A 17,754-nucleotide genomic window follows, 5' to 3' on the forward strand; every position below is an offset into this window, starting at 1 on the left:
ACTACACAGATGTCATCTGCCATTGAAACCCATGTTAAATTGCCCAATTTCAAACGAAGATTGCCAATAGAACGGGTTCTCATTGGCACTAACAACATACGTCATTGCGAACATACATTATATAAGCATTTATTTTCACTCCAAAATTAAGAACATTTCCGTCTCAGTTTTTCGCTATATGACCGCATCTGGCTGTAGTACCGGTCCGAACAGGTGGTTCATTAACCGATTCACTCGGGCTGTCTCTTGCGCTGTACACCCATGTCCCAAAAGGTCGATGCACAATATCACAAAATAACATGGGTAAAATACAGCCAGAAGGCTTACCATTAAACATACATATTGTTTTAATTCTTCACCATTTCCTAGAAGTGAATATGTGAACCATAACGTGTCACAATTAGGAACTATTCTCATCCGGAAGTGATCTGTGTAGTGAGACCTAACATACTTTTTATTATTATTCTGCTAGTAAATGGAATTATATGGTAGTAATTTTGTATAGGCATATAGCTGAAGGTATAAACTTTATGTTTCAAACAATCTGATTAAAATCAGCTCCACTGACCTCAATCTAATTAAAATTAGCTCCACTATTACATGTGGATCTAACACCAGCCAGTTGGAGCTCATGTCCACCAATCAAAACCTTACTTGCAGAATCATGCCAGTGATTTAAAAATAATTTGAAAACATTCCGAATTATCCTGAGGGTATACGATATGTTTCATGTGAATTACGAATGCCTTATTTAGACCAGTAGAACTAATTTTAATCGGATTGCTAACAACACTGCGTAGTCCCCAATGTCCAGGTAACATTTTGTCTGTAAATAATAATTTAAATATTGACCAATCACACTTCGCCTTTTATAACGTTATTTGGGAGCATACAAATTCTAAAAATATCGGGCGAGTCTATTTTAGTGGCCGCAGTACAGCGAACCATACCAATTGTACGGGGTGGGTTATCAGTCTTCAATTTTACATTAAAAATTATTTATTTATTTATAAAGAAAACCCCAAACTAAATCAGTCTTCAGTTTTACATTACAAATTATTTATTTTATAAAATAAAACATGTTTTAAGGCATTCGTAATTCACACGAAACATGTCGTATACCCTCAGGATAATTCGGAATGTTTTCAAATTATTTTTAAATCACTGGCAGGATTCTGCAAGTAAGGTTTTGATTGGTGTACATGAGCTCCAACTGGCTGGTGTTAGATCCACATGTAATAGTGGAGCTAATTTTAATTAGATGGCACTGACCTGTACCCAGTTAATTTTAATCAGACTGTGTTTCAAAACAAAAATTAATAAATATATTTGGTGGAAATCCCCATTATTGCAACTTTGACATAGCACCTTTAATAGCGAAACAAGCATTTGCAACGCTGATAATGTACCTATAGGTTGCACTATACCAATTAATTTCCGGCTGGGTCGAAGTTCGAGGTGCACCGAACTTTTGATAGAGAAGTTAACACCACAAGTCCTGTGATTGGTTATAAATGTGAGTGTGTTGGTTGTAAAAAAAAAAAATTTCATCTGGGCTAAAAATGTATGCAATTTTATTTGATGTAGTACCACCGTGTCAAGTAGCCTTGTGCTTGGAACATGTATGGGGTACCTGTAAACAAAAGTACTAAAATTTTGTGCGAAACTAGGGGTGTTGCAGAAACATCTGGTTATACCGAAAATGAGCCATGAAAGGTACCATTTTCTGCAGTTAATACTTTGAGGTAGGGGTTGTAGTACTGATATTTATGGGTCACAGTTTGGTTGATATATTGCATATAGTGTTTTTAAACACAAACGTTAACATGGTCGCCTATGGGATTTGAATTGGTATAGTCCAACCTTTAATTGAGATCGCTTTAATGTTTTAGAGTAGACTCCCCTATTTGTCACATGATGAGAATCCGGTCATACAAACACTAATTTTCGTCAAATCATCATCATATGATTGCTTTGCGATTCGTGTTATACGCTAACCATTTGAAAAACAACAGCAACCAGAAAAGCACACACCAGAAATAATTACGTTTCAATAGATATGATAACTTTAACGTTTTGTTTGCCCGCGCTGGTAATATGCGGCGCGATTGTGTCGGTTTTGAGCGACACACCGGCCAACTGTAGTTACGGAAATATTGTTGGGTCGTGGACTTTTAAAGAGGGAAGTCGGGGGCACGACAGAAACATCCAATGCACAAAAATTAGTGAGTTGATTGTACTTCGTCATATTGTATCTGCCGTCAACTGAGTTTGACTCAAACGGTAATAATATTTCACTATCGTACAATATGCAAATAAATAAAAGTTAACATTATTTTTAGAGGGTACCAGACGTTTCGCCCCCCCCCCCAGCCAGTTCGCCCCCAGTCAATTCGCCCCCAGGTCTGTTCACCCCCAGTCAGTTCGCCCCCAAATAGGATGTCAGTTCGCCCCCACGTGCATAACCAGTTCGCCCCTACAAAGATACCAGTTCGCCCCCAGTCAGTTCGGGTCATGTTCCTGGCCTGACCTGAGTGTAATAAAGTTCTGTTCTAATATATCCATACGTGTTTGTTCTGTGATGAATACGAATGCCAGGCTAGGCAGGTCAGGTCAGGTCAGGTCATAGGGTTTTACGTGCACATTCAGAACAAGCTATTGTAGTGCATGCCTGTCACGGGCACAAGAGCCGGCCTTGGCCGGCTCCTCCGTCCATGACAGGCCAGGGTTGTCGTACGCACTTTTATGGCCATTATCACGTGTTAACCTGTTAACTGTAATCAGTCATAGTGTTTTTAGAAGATGATCATCTTTTTTGATGTTCATGGTTACTAATTAGTGGCCAGAAGAATCCCAGCAATAATCCCTCAGTTAGAATAATGCTCACCAGAAGAGGCCATATCGAATTGCAGTTCAAAGCCCTCTTAGGTGTTAGCCGAATATGCATAATCAGCATCAAGGTTATGTAGCTGATTAACCATTGTTTTATTTCTTTCTTCTTAAAACAGATCATATCTGGCAGGAATGGATGTTTTAATAAATGTTGATGATGTGGTTTGTGAATTTGTGAAAAAATGTCGGTGTCTACGCTTATTCAGCACCCTACGTTTAATTACATCTGAAAAAAATATAACCCCGTATTACAATTCTCATGATTCATGATCAGTCCAAATTGTGGAAGGACAACAACCCCTCCCCTCTAAGAAAAGAAACACACACAACACACACACGAACACACTTTAACATCCTCTAAAGAAACAATACAATAATTGTTTAAAAGTAACAACTAATTGGGGGCGAACTGACTAATATTTGGGGGCGAACAGGCAAACAGTTGGGGGCGAACTGGTACATGGGGCGAACAGGTCAAACTGGGGGCTAACTGGCTGGGGGGCGAAACATCATGGATTCATTTTTAGATACGATCACGAAACCTCAGAATGTTGTGAATCAGAAATATTTCAACATGGTAAACAATTATTATTTTAATATTTATTATAGCTCAGTGTCCAATACTAGTAAATTTTATGTAAATAAAAATAAATAAATAAGTTAAAAAAACAAACAAAACCCCCCCAAACCCAAACGAATAATACCTGACTTTTAGATGTTTACATTAATTGCTAATTGTTTTTTAATTAGTTATTCCTCTGTCAAAACAACTTGGGTTTAAAGCTAATTGTTTTGTGTTTTATTTCCAGTGACTGTTGTGTCGACTCTCCAGGTTGAGCTCTTCTTTCCTGATCTCGTTGTGGATGAGAATGGCAACAAGGGATTCTGGACTCTCATCTACAACCAGGTATGACACCTGAATAAGTTAGACTGGGTCCATGTCGGGTTTTGTTTCACTTTTATAACTACAATGTAGATGCGTGTGTTCTTGTCTGATTTTTTATTTTATTTAGCCCATATTTGATATACATTTTATTTAACTAGGTCAATGTTCAGCGTCTATTTTATTTAATTAAATCTGAGTTTAGTTTATATTTTATTTATTTTTAGGGATTTGAGGTGACCGTTGCTGGACGAAAGTATTTTGCCTTTTCAATGTACAAAGGGTCAGGCAGGAATACTACAAGTATTTGTGATGAAACTTTACCAGGCTGGTCACATGATATATTTGATCGTGACTGGGCATGTTACCAAGGTGCAAAAGTCAAATCAGGTCGTAGTGTTAGACATCAGGCAAATGACTTCCAAGTATATTCTGGGTGAGATGATTGTATTGTGTTCCATTGTGTATCTGTAACAAACACTATTGTTCTAACTGTATATTATATTTCAAGAATCTACAAGTGTTAACCGTAAACAATTCAGTTAGAAATGTTTGTGCATTCAGGTCAGGGATTCGAACCCACAACTGACTGAACTTGTACATTGTACAAGCCCACAAGGCCATACATCTGCATCATCGAGTGAACATGCAGTTTAAGCCTTATAGACCTAATACCAGTGATGATGATATTTTCTGATGGAATACGATGAAGGTTGACTCAGAAACCATACATGTATTATCTGTACTCGTTTAGCACTTAATGTATCACTTTAGGGGAAGGATTTAACTCGGTCGGTTAAGATGGAATACGATGAAGGTTGACTCAGAAACCATACATGTATTATCTGTACTCGTTTAGCACTTAATGTATCACTTGAGGGGCAGGATTTAACTCGGTCGGTTAAAATGGAATACGATGAAGGTTGACTCAGAAACCATACATGTATTATCTGTACTCGTTTAGCACTTAATGTATCACTTTAGGGGAAGGATTTAACTCAGTCGGTTAAGTACTTGCTTGAAGTGCTTGCATCGCAGGATTGAATCACCTTGATGGATACATTCAACTGATTGGGTTTTTTCTCATTCCAACCAGTGCACCACAGCTGGTCAAAGCTCATGGTATGTGCTTTCATGTCTATGGGAAAGTGCATATAAAAAATCCTTTGCTGCATTAAGAAAAATGTAGCAGGTTTCCTCTGATGACTACAAGTCAGAAATAACAAATGTTTGACATCCAATAGCTGATGATTAATTAATCAATGTGCTCTAGTGGTGTCATTATATAAAACAAACTAACTTTTTGTATCACTTTAATGTAGATGTTCAAGAGAACAGTGCTTGATTAACTCAATCAGGGCATCACTAATATTTTTAGTGAATTAAGAATGGTAAGTTTTTTTTAAAATCTCTGTTGTTTTGTTAAAAATAGTTGATGTGATGTTACCACATTTGTTAGCAGGTTTTACAAGATCAACCTGCAGTTTATTGATGAAATCAACCGAGTTCAGTCGTCGTGGAAAGCGGCTGTGTATCCGGAGTATGGGGGCATGGCACTGGAGGATTTGGTTAACCGAGCGGGAGGCAGGAAATCTCGAGTTGTTGGGTAAGAAAAGTCCGGGTCTTGAAGTAGGTTTTTATACTGTCAGCAACTGTATTCAGTGAGTTGGACTCAAAGTCTGATTGTACTGTGCAGTTAGTAGTGTGACACAGTCTTTTTGTACTGTACAGCACAGTTAGTAGTTAGACTCAGTCTGTTTGTACTGTGCAGTTAGTAGTGTGACACAGTCTTTTTGTACTGTACGGCACAGTTAGTAGTAGACTCAAAGTCTGTTTGTACTGTGCAATTAGTAGTTTGTAATTGGACACAAAGTCTGTACAGTTAGTAGTCAGACACAAAGTCTGTACAGTTAGTAGTCGGACACAAAGTCTGTACAGTTAGTAGTCAGACACAAAGTCTGTACAGTTAGTAGTCGGACACAAAGTCTGTACAGTTAGTAGTCGGACACAAAGTCTGTACAGTTAGTAGTCGGACACAAAGTCTGTACAGTTAGTAGTCGGACACAAAGTCTGTACAGTTAGTAGTCGGACACAAAGTCTGTACAGTTAGTAGTCAGACACAAAGTCTGTACAGTTAGTAGTCAGACACAAAGTCTGTACAGTTAGTAGTCGGACACAAAGTCTGTACAGTTAGTAGTCGGACACAAAGTCTGTACAGTTAGTAGTCGGACACAAAGTCTGTACAGTTAGTAGTCGGACACAAAGTCTGTACAGTTAGTAGTCGGACACAAAGTCTGTACAGTTAGTAGTCGGACACAAAGTCTGTACAGTTAGTAGTCGGACACAAAGTCTGTACAGTTAGTAGTCAGACACAAAGTCTGTACAGTTAGTAGTCGGACACAAAGTCTGTACAGTTAGTAGTCGGACACAAAGTCTGTACAGTTAGTAGTCAGACACAAAGTCTGTACAGTTAGTAGTCGGACACAAAGTCTGTACAGTTAGTAGTCGGACACAAAGTCTGTACAGTTAGTAGTCAGACACAAAGTCTGTACAGTTAGTAGTCAGACACAAAGTCTGTACAGTTAGTAGTCAGACACAAAGTCTGTACAGTTAGTAGTCAGACACAAAGTCTGTACAGTTAGTAGTCGGACACAAAGTCTGTATATACAGTTTCTAGTTGGACACAAAGACTGTTTGTACTGTGCAGTTAGTAGTTTGTAATTAGACACAAAGTCTGTTTGTACAGTTAGTAATTGAACACAAAGTCTGTTTGTACAGTTAGTTGTTACACACAAAGTCTGTTTGTACAGTTAGTTGGTTACACACAAAGTCTGTCTGTACAGTTAGGTAACACAAAGTTTGTACAGTTAAAGTCAGACATAAAGTCTGTCTGTAAAGTTAGTAGTTACACAGTCTGTCTGTACAGTTAGTAGTTACACACAAAGTATGTCTGTACAGTTAATAGTTGTTGACTTACAATGACACACACTGGCTATTTACTTATCATGACACATGACATGCCTAATGACAATAGTAACTCATGGAGATGTATAGACTAACAGCTGAACCAGTCACTCTAATGTAACAGCTGGACCATGGAAACTATTATTCATGTGTTGCTTGTTATTATTTCTCTTCAGGATTCCCAAACCTGCACCAATATCAAGACATGACGAGTTAAAAGTCCAACAACTGCCAAAACAGTTTGACTGGAGAAACCAACAGGGACGCTCGTTTGTGTCCCCCATTAGAAACCAGGGTACAATTAAATCATCATTAATATTTTTATATCGGAAACCAGGATATACTGAAATCATCATTATTTTTACACCAGAGAAACCAGGATATACTGAAATGATTATTAATATCTTTACACCAGAAACCAGAGTATACTGAAATTATCGTGTTAGGTTGACCTGGGCATACAGGTTCTAAGTCCTTGTAATGATAAACAATAAGAACGTGACACTTTTAGTATGCTGCAAGGTTTAATATCTAAGACTACCATTCCATGCCTGGGGTAATCCCCGTATGTACTTCTGTATTAAATCCCTAAACTATGTTAGATGCTCTCTAACCTTACATCCCCCCTTTCTTTAAGATTAAACTTAATTTTACACTTCCCCCTTCATCTCAGGGTGACAGAGTCGGAAGTGTAGTAGCTCTATGCCACCTATCAAAGTTCTTTTTCTGCACTTCCTTCTGGTTTGCATTTGCCAACTTCATGTCAGCCAGCTTAGGCCAAACAGGAGTAAGCAAGGCAGGGACGACTGGAACTCTCGTCCTCAGCCAACGGCCCATGGACATTTCTGCTGGACTGAAACCACACTGGAGAGGAGTCGCTCTGTAGTTAAGTAGCGCCAGATATGGGTCTTCAGCTTTCAACAGAAAATTCTTGACCGTCTGCACAGCCCTTTCAGCTTCTCCATTAGCTTGCGGATAATGAGGTCGGCTGGTTTCATGGGTGAATCCATATTCTGTAGCAAATCTGCTGAATTTCTGGGATGCAAATTGTGGTCCATTATCTGATTGAACAACTTCAGGAATCTTGTGTCGTGAAAAGATACTCTTGCAATGAACAATAACAGTCTCTGAAGAGGTAGATAAGCCAACTCAATGTTATGAGAGAAATAATCTACTACGAGTAAATACTGCTTACCACGCCAGTCAAACAAGTCCATTCCCACTTTCTGCCATGGGAAATCCAGAACACTGCTCGGCTTCAATGGCTCAGGTCTAGCTTTTCTCTCTTTCTCGCAGATTGCACAATTTTCTATCATGGACTGGATCTGTTGAGATAGTCCTGGCCGCCACACAGAACACTTGGCTAGAGCTCTGCACTTTACAATGCCTTGATGGCCATCATGAATTCGGGTCAAAATGTCCATCCTCAGTTCCACTGGGATGACAAGTCTAGTGCGATAAAGTAATAGTCCTTCTTGGACTGTTAAGCCATCTCTCGCCATAAAGAATGGACAAACATCTGGATGAAGTTTGGACTTCACAGCAGGCCATCCATCTCTACAGTAATGAGCGACTTGACTACATACCCGGTCTTGCTGCTGCTTCATCCTGATCTCTACTAGCTGACCCTGGGTCGCTGGTATACCATCAATCACAGACTGTACTAAGGCTGTGGCATCACTTTCCAACAGTAGGTCAGTTTCCTGGGGAGATCCAACCGGAGCGCAAGACAACGCATCTGCAGTCGTCAGGTTCTTACCCGCTGTATAGATCACCTCATAGCTGTACCGCATAAGGTGCATGCGAAATCTTTGTATTCGCGGTGATAGCTCATCCAAGCCATTAGTCTTGAGAAATGTCAACAGTGGTCGATGGTCGGTCTCTATGATGAATGATGGGATGCCCAGGAGGAAATCTGAAAATTTCTCACAAGCCCAAGTGGATGCCAGTGCTTCCTTCTCCACTTGTGCGTAATGTTGCTCTGTCAAGGTCATAGATCTGGAAGCATAGAAGACAGGACACTACCTTCCATCTTTCTCTTGAAGCAGGACTGCTCCCAGTCCATAGGACGATGCATCTGCAGACACCTTGGTAGGTCGGTCTGGACTATAATGAGCTAGCACAGGTGGCGAACTTAACTGTTCTTTCAGACGAACAAACGCCTGTTCCTGTGCTTCTTCCCAAGTCCACTGAATGTTTTTCTTTAGCAACTCCCGGAGAGGTCTGGTCTAGTCAGTGAGGTCTGGAGCAAACTTCTGAACAAAGTTAATCATGCCCAGAACACGGCGCAATTCTGGCACATTTTGAGGACGAGGTAACTTCTGGATCGCTTCTACTTTTGCTGGATCCATCTGCACACCTTCCTTAGAGATGATATGTCCCAAGAACTTAATATGGCTCTGATTAAAAACACATTTTTCATTTAAGGTCACCCCTGCATCTTCCAGTCTCTGCAAAACCACCTTCAGCCTCTGATCGTGTTCTTGCTGGCTGCGCCCTGACACCAGGACATCATCAATGTCACAAATCACTCCTGGGATGTTAGACAACAACTGTGACATGATGTGATGAAACACCTCAGGACCTGAAGAAATTCCAAAGGGCAGCCTTTTATAACAAAAGTGCCCAAATGGAGTAATAAACGTTGTCAGCTCTTGTGAACCTTCATCTAATGGCACTTGGTGGAAACCACTATTACAGTCCAACTTAATAAACACTGTCGCTCCTGCAAGCTGTGCCAACAGCTGGTCCATGGAAGGAAGAGGATAGTTTTCTCGCTTGACACTCTCGTTCAACTTTGTCAGATCTACACACAAGCGGATTGTGTCTTTCTTCTCTTTAGGCACCACTACTATTGGTGCGCACCAGTCTGTTGGTGTGGTCACTGGACGAATCACATCTAGCTCCTCCAGGCGGGTCAGTTCTCTTTTTACATTCATCTGCAGCGGCAGTGGTACCCGTCTTGGAGCAGAGACGGCATATGGTACAGCATTCTCTCGCAGTCTAATCTTGTAGGTTTCCTTTGTTTTACCCAGTCCCGAGAAGAGCTTAGGATATACCTCTCTGTAACTGTTAGATGTACTCTGAACTGACTCGATACGTTTTATCAGTTGTAATGCTTCAATCGCTGGCCTGCCTAACAGCCGCTCTTGCAGATTCTTCACAACATAGACCTCTTGAGTTGTAACAGCATGTTTAAACTTCATCATAGTGCTGAATTTGCCCAACACATTCAGTGAGTTTTGGCCAGGGCCAAACAGTTCTTTCATAGACTTCTGAAGTAGAGTTTTTATCTCTGGGATGACAGTTACATCTGCACCTGTGTCCATCTTGAAACGAACACTTTGGTTCTCCATGAAAACATTAACATACCAAGATGCGACCCCCATCTTGGAAACTGCACCTAGAAATGCATTTTCTCTTGAATCTTCAGTCACACCACTAACATCTCGGTAAGACCTAGTTTTCTGTCCACCCGGCTTGCCAACCTTGCTGTAACACATTGCAGCATAATGTCCCCTTTTAGAACACTTACGGCATTCGGCATCTTTGGCTGGACAAACATCATGTGGTTTATGTGGCCTTCCAAATTTCTTGCATTTCTTTTGTTGCACAGTATGTTTGGTTCCCGGGCTATTTCTCCTGTTCACTCTATGACCCCTGGTGCACCGCTCATAATTGCTTTTGCATGTATACTACTCAAAAGAATTTAAGGGTCAGACGATATTTTCGACATTATTTTCTGAATGTCAGTTATATTAGCTAGACCATAATGTCACGCATGGTATTGTTCCATTTTGACGAAAGTGGGTCTAAGCAACCCATAAATGAATTAAAATCCACTGTCACTGACACTGTCGACTAGTTCTAATGGCGAAAACATGCTTACATTTGCACGTAAATTAGGGCGAAAGCGAAAGGTCTGCTAAGTGCCCATAACTTGCTTTTTCACAAAGCGCTTCATTTGCACGCTTTGCACGTGTATTCTATGTTCCCAATGCTGAATTTCCGTATAATTGGACCTTGCGTTCGTGTACAGTGCACACTCCAAATTCGACAATGGTTGGACTTCAACTGACTATCGAAGATCGAGGAAGGGCTATTGCTTGGCTTCAGGATGGCAATACACAAAGAAATGTTGCTCTGAGACTTGGTGTCAGTCAGAGTGTCGTTGGCCGACTGTGGCAACGGTACCAAGCAACGAATTCTGTTCGAAATCGTCCACGTTCGGGAAGACCCCGAAACACTACAAATAGAGAGGACCGCTACATCACCAATATGGCTCTACGTCAACACGCAACCACCGATTACGTGACAATCTGCGGACTGCGACTGGAAATCGAGTGTCTGATCAAACCATACGCAATCGTCTGAGAGCCAATAATCTACGCTGCCGTCGCCAGGCTGTTCGACCACCACTCCTACCACGTCACAAAACGGCCAGACGTCACTGGTGCACACTTCATCTGCGGTGGCAACGTGTTCAGTGGGGTCGAGTGATGTTCACTGATGAGTCCAGGTTTAGTCTCCAGTTCAACGACGGTCGGGTTCGTGTCTACAGACGTCCTGGGGAGCGCTTCGCTGACGTTAACGTTAGACAACGTCACCGGTTCGGTGGTGGCAGCGTCATGGTGTGGGGCGGCATCTCTATCCACCACAGGACCCCCCCTCTATGTGGTGGATGGCAATCTGAATGGAATCCGCTATCTGAATGAGATTATCCGGCCGTTGGTTCTCCCAGGCCTTCAGCAGATTGGCGGCAGGGCAGTTCTGCAGGATGACAATGCCAGACCCCACCGCGCCAGGGTGGTAATGGACTTTCTCAGACAACAAGGTATCGCCAGGATGGATTGGCCAGCATATTCGCCTGACTTGGCCCCAATAGAGACGCCTGGGACGAATTAGGTAGGAGAATTCGGGATAATCATGCCCTTCCGGCCAACCTTCATGATCTGGGTCAACTTCTTATGGCAGAGTGGCAGGCCATTCCCCAAGAGTTCTTCAGACGTCTGATCAACAGCATGAGGCAACGATGTGTCGAGTGTATTCGCGCCAGGGGTGGATTCACACACTATTGTTCTAATGTGTAAAATCCATGTTTGACAACCTTCAACTTTGACAGTATGTCATGTGACTTTCTTGTATACAGTGACGTTTATTTGTGTTTTTTTGTAAATATGGAACAATAAATAAAAAATTTGGTGTAGTTTACATCATCAATCTAATACACTCTGAAACTTATTTGGTTATAAATTTTTGACCCTTAAATTCTTTTGAGTAGTATATGTGTGATGACTCGTGTGCTCGGCACACTTCTATGCACGATGACAATGTCAACTTTCTATTCTCCAAGAGTTTCTGACGAACTGTGTCATCTCTCACTCCAAGTACTATCCTGTCTCTGAGCATACGGTCCTCATATGTATTAAAATTGCATGTTTTGACGAGTTTCCGCAGTGAAGTTACATATGCATCAATTGTCTCGCCCTCTTCTTGGTTCCTTTTCTTGAAGAGAAATGTTTCGTATATTTCATTGGCTTCGCCTATGCAAAACTGCTCACATTTTCTTAGCACATCGTCAATGTCATTTGCATCTTCATCTTGTCCAAAAGAAAACCCATCAAATATGTCGAAGGCTTCTTCACCTACGCATACCAAGAAGACAGAAGTACGGTATTTAGGTGACTCAGTCTCTAATCTTGTTGCAATTTCGTAATTGCTCCATTGCCTTTTGAACTTGATCCATGCTACCTCAATATTTCGTGTATTTACTTGGAACAGGAATATTAGGTCGAAATTGGTGTCTTAACACATGTTCAGCAACTTCTCCGTTCTCATCTTCTGCCATTTTTGTTTTTAATGTTCACTGATTTAACAGAAGACGAAAAACTGACAAATAGTTCAAGGGGTATAACTCTGTCTGTTCTGTTAGTTACAAATGCGGTTGTTTCCCTTGATTCGGCGAATCTTTTGCACGGAACGTTCTGACATCAAACTAATTTTGCTAATTGAACTGACAAGACGAGGCCGCGATTTCCTATTTCTGGAAATACTCCAAAGTTCACCTTTGTTTGTTACAAAAACCTCCGGATTCTGACACCATATCGTGTTGGGTTGACCTGGGCGTACAGGTTGTAAGTCCTTGTAATGATAAACAATAAGAACGTGACACGTTTAGTATGCTGCAAGGTTTAATATCTAAGACTACCATTCCATGCCTGGAGTAACTCCCCGTATGTACTTCTGTATTAAATCCCTAAACTATGTTAGATGCTCTCTAACCTTACAGAAATTATTATTAATATCTTTTTAACAGAAACCAGGATATACTGAAATTATTATTAATATCTTTACACCAGAATATACTGAAATGATTATTAATATCTTTTTAACAGAACCAGGATATACTGAAATTATTATTAATATCTTTACACCAGAATATACTGAAATCATCTTTAAAATAATTAATACATAAGAAAAATCAGGATATAACTTTACAAATAATCATTTAAATTATTAGATCAGAAAACTCAATATTCTTTACTATTTGTTATTTCAATTTTTAATTAGTTTCTACAGCAGCTAAGGGTTTTGCGTTTCTTCCCATCTTTAAGATCCATCCTGTTTATCCAATTCATTTCTCCAGGTCTGATAGTCTCTTGCACTGTTTTATGGTTTCAGAGAGCTGTGGCAGTTGTTACGCCTTTGCATCCATGGCGATGAATGAAGCTAGGGTTAGGATCATGACGAACAACACAATGCAGCCCGTGTTTTCACCTCAAGACATTGTGGAGTGCAGTGAATACTCACAAGGTAACATTGTGGAGTGCAGTGAATACTCACAAGGTAACATTGTGGGGTGCAGTGAATACTCACAAGGTAACATTGTCATATTTAGTGAATACTCACAAGGTAACATTGTCATATTTAGTGAATACTCACAAGGTAACATTGTCATTGTTAGTGAATACTCACACAGTAACATTGTCATTTTTAGTGAATACTCACAAGGTAACATTGTAATCTTTAGTGAATACTCACAAGGTAACATTGTTATCTTTAATGAATACTCACAAGGTAACATTGTCATTGTTAGTGAATACTCACACAGTAACATTGTCATTTTTAGCGAATACTCACAAGGTAACATTGTAATATTTAGTGAATACTCACAAGGTAATATTTAGTGAATACTCACAAGGTAACATTGTCATTGTTAGTGAATACTCACACAGTAACATTGTCATTTTTAGTGAATACTCACAAGGTAACTTGTAATCTTTAGTGAATACTCACACAGTAACATTGTCATTGTTAGTGAATACTCACAAGGTAACATTGTCATTGTTAGTGACTACTCACAAGGTAACATTGTCATTGTTAGTGAATACTCACAAGGTAATATTTAGTGAATACTCACGGTAACATTGTCATTGTTAGTGAATACTCACAAGGTAACATTGTAATTTTTAGTGAATACTCACATGGTAACATTGTCATTGTTAGTGAATACTCACAGTGAATACTCCCAAGGTGTCATTGTTAGTGATAACTCACAAGGTAACATTGTCATTGTTAGTGAATACTCACAAGGTAACATTGTCATTGCAATTTTCAGTTAGTGTTCACAATGTAACATATTGTAGTTTTCAGGGAGTGTTCACAAGGTAACGTATTGTAGTTTTCAGTGAGTGTTCATAAGGTAACATATTGCAATTTTCAGTTAGTGTTCACAGGGTAACATATTGTAGTTTTCAGTGAGTGTTCACAAGGTAACATATTGTTGTTTTCAGTGAGTGTTCACAATGCAACATATTGTAGTTTTCAGTCAGTGTTCAAATGGTAATGCAGGGCTTGCGCTGTCGGTAGCCAAGTTAGCCATTGGCTCATTAAAAAAAAAAAAGGCTAATGAAATTTGCAAGTGGCTAAAATTTTGGCAAAGCCATTTTTTGTCTTCTGATGTGAACAAACGGTTACATAATCTATCCGACACCTCAAACATAATAATAATACCTAATATTCAATTAGCGTAATAGCGATCTCACGACCGGTAACGAGAAACAGTGTCATGCAGAATACAGCGTAGTCCTTATAATGTTTGCTTATTTTAATAACCACGGTTGTTAATTTTAACGGCATGCATCAACATGTATGACAGCAATGTTCCGAAGATCTGTAACTTGTTATTTTTACTTTGTAAAGTCTTTGAACCAAAGTAATAAAAACAGACTGACAATGCTTGTCAATTTGAATACACATGCCAGTTCAGTGCTGAAAGACATGTAGGCTATCTCAAGGGCTGTGTGTTCAGCTAGACCGAGCGAAAACAAAACGTTCGCTAGACTGGTTTGTGCACTTCACGTTAAACCGAATGGAAATGATGAACACCAATCAAATAGTTCGTGAACGTTAGGAAGAACGTTTGTTGGTTGAATTGAGGACAGCTCTCGGCCCAAATATACATCACGCTTCAGTCAGCTGACACCCACATGTCAAGAGACATCGTTATGGACATTAAACAATACGATTACACAGAAGTAAATCTTGATGTAAATTTGTAGAAAAACAATAGTTGTTCACATCAATGAATACCTAACTGCAGTTTTTGTTTATTTCCTTTGTCTTTGTTAATTTCGTATCCATGGTTGAGAACACAGATTCAGATCGCGATCACGGGAAATGAACATGCAGTATTTATACAAATTGCAGTTAAATGTACACTGAATCAAATTAGTTTACAATAATCATATTTGTTACATAATTTTAGATATAAATTTGTAAGACTGTGAGGTGACATTTAATAAGTTAGCTGGATTTTAAAAAGACCGTAAATTTTAATTTTATTAACATTTTTGGAGGGTTTTTTTTAATAAATAGAGTATACTGTGAAGTCGGCATTCTTAGCTGAGGTATTTTGCAAGCTGAAATCACAACAACCATTTGACACGATGCTGAAATCAACAGCAACAACATGGCAAAATTATGAAATTGTTTTAGAGTGGGGAATTGATGCATTACTTAAAAAAAAGCAGAACCCCCCCCCCCAAAGATTGCTATTTAAAGAAATAATGAACTCTATATTAAAAAAAACCCTCAAATTTTTATTTGGGAAAAAGGAAGAAAGAAAAAACAACATCCTTCATAAACATCCACCCACCCCATATTTCTGTATGTTTGTTAATTTAATGTCATAGGCCTTAGAAGTGGGGGTGGGTGTATGGGGTACTGGCTTCCAACTCTGAAGATAATGCATAACCCCATCCCCTCACCACCCCCCCCACCCCCGCTGAATGCATTTTCATATTCAGATATAAATACTCAATACAGTACTACGTCAAACAATTTTGGCTAAAGCATTTTCAATATGGCTAATAAAAATTCCATTTGGCTAATATTTTGGCTACAGGTATTTTTGATCCAGGGTGAGCCCTGTAATCAGCGAGTCTTCACAAGTTAACAAATTGCAGTTTTCAGTGAGTGTTCACAATGTAACATATTGTAGTTTTCAATCAGTGTTCAAAAGGTAATGTATTGTAGTTTTCAGTGAGTGTTCACAAGGTAACATATTGTAGTTTTCAATGAATGTTCACACGGTAATGTATTGTAGTTTTCATTGAGAGTTCACAAGGTAACTTATTGTAGATTTCAGTGAGAGTTCACAAGGTAACATATTGCAGTTTTCAGTGAGTGTTCACAATGCAACATGTTGTAGTTTTCAGTGAGTGTTCACAAGGTAACATATTGCAGTTTTCAGTGAGTGTTCACAAGGTAACATATTGCAGTTTTCAGTGAGTGTTCACAAGGTAACTTATTTCAATTTTCAGTGAGTGTTCACAAGGTAACGTATTATAGTTTTCAGTGAGTGTTCACAATGTAGTTTATGTCCGTGTTTGCAGGTTGTGCTGGTGGATTTCCATACCTAATTGGAGGAAAGTATGCAGAGGACTTTGGTTTGGTGAAGGAGAAATGTAATCCATACAAGGGGATAGATGGCAAGTGTTCCACTGACCCATCCTGCAGAAGACATTACTCCACCAAATACCAGTATGTCGGGGGATTCTACGGCGCGTAAGTACTCCACCAAATACCAGTATGTCAGGGGATTCTGCATTGTGTAAGTACTCCACCAAATACCAGTATGTCAGGGGATTCTACATGGTGTAAGTACTCCACCAAATACCAGTATGTCGGAGGATTCTACATGGTGTAAGTACTGCACCAAATACCAGTATGTCGGGGGGATTCTACATGGTGTAAGTACTGCACCAAATACCAGTATGTTGAGGGATTCTACATGGTGTAAGTACTCCACTACCAGTATGTTGGGGGATTCTACACGGTGTAAGTACTGCACCAAATACCAGTATGTTGGGGGATTCTACATGGTGTAAGTACTCCACTAAATACCAGTATGTTGGGGGATTCTACATGGTGTAAGTACTGCACCAAATACCAGTATGTCGGGGGATTCTACATGGTGTAAGTACTCCACTAAATACCAGTATGTTGGGGGATTCTACATGGTGTAAGTACTGCACCAAATACCAGTATGTCGGGGGATTCTACATGGTGTAAGTACTCCACTAAATACCAGTATGTCGGGGGATTCTACATGGTGTAAGTACTCCACCAAATACCAGTATGTCGGGGGATTCTACATGGTGTAAGTACTCCACCAAATACCAGTATGTTGAGGGATTCTACATGGTGTAAGTACTCCACTAAATACCAGTATGTTGGGGGATTCTACATGGTGTAAGTACTCCACTAAATACAAGTATGTCGGGGGGATTCTACATGGTGTAAGTACTCCACCAAACAGCAGTATGTCGGGGGATTCTGCATGGTGTAAGTACTCCACTAAATACCAGTATGTCGGGGGATTCTACATGGTGTAAGTACTCCACCAAATACCAGTATGTCGGGGGATTCTACATGGTGTAAGTACTCCACTAAATACAAGTATGTCGGGGGGATTCTACATGGTGTAAGTACTCCACCAAACAGCAGTATGT

General features: G+C 39.8%; 1 protein-coding gene across 3 annotated transcripts in view; it reads left to right on the forward strand.

Moving 5' to 3' along the window:
* The first annotated feature begins 1,912 nt into the window (after positions 1–1,912).
* The window catches only part of LOC121369412 (dipeptidyl peptidase 1-like), an 18,922-nt gene continuing 3,080 nt past the window's right edge, over positions 1,913–17,754 (forward strand). Inside the window, exons 1-7 of one of the 3 annotated variants that reach the window (XM_041494501.1) lie at positions 1,913–2,225; positions 3,702–3,799; positions 4,003–4,211; positions 5,235–5,381; positions 6,916–7,034; positions 13,421–13,585; positions 16,636–16,807. In XM_041494501.1, coding sequence (XP_041350435.1) covers positions 2,060–2,225; positions 3,702–3,799; positions 4,003–4,211; positions 5,235–5,381; positions 6,916–7,034; positions 13,421–13,585; positions 16,636–16,807 — 1,076 coding nt within the window. In that variant the 5' untranslated portion in view covers positions 1,913–2,059. The remainder of the gene's footprint in view (positions 2,226–3,701; positions 3,800–4,002; positions 4,212–5,234; positions 5,382–6,915; positions 7,035–13,420; positions 13,586–16,635; positions 16,808–17,754) is intronic. The other 2 variants (XM_041494503.1, XM_041494502.1) reach the window with 2 other exon arrangements.

Source organism: Gigantopelta aegis, chromosome 3 (genome assembly GCF_016097555.1).
Source record: "Gigantopelta aegis isolate Gae_Host chromosome 3, Gae_host_genome, whole genome shotgun sequence".
Classification (NCBI taxonomy): Eukaryota; Metazoa; Mollusca; class Gastropoda; order Neomphalida; family Peltospiridae; genus Gigantopelta; species Gigantopelta aegis.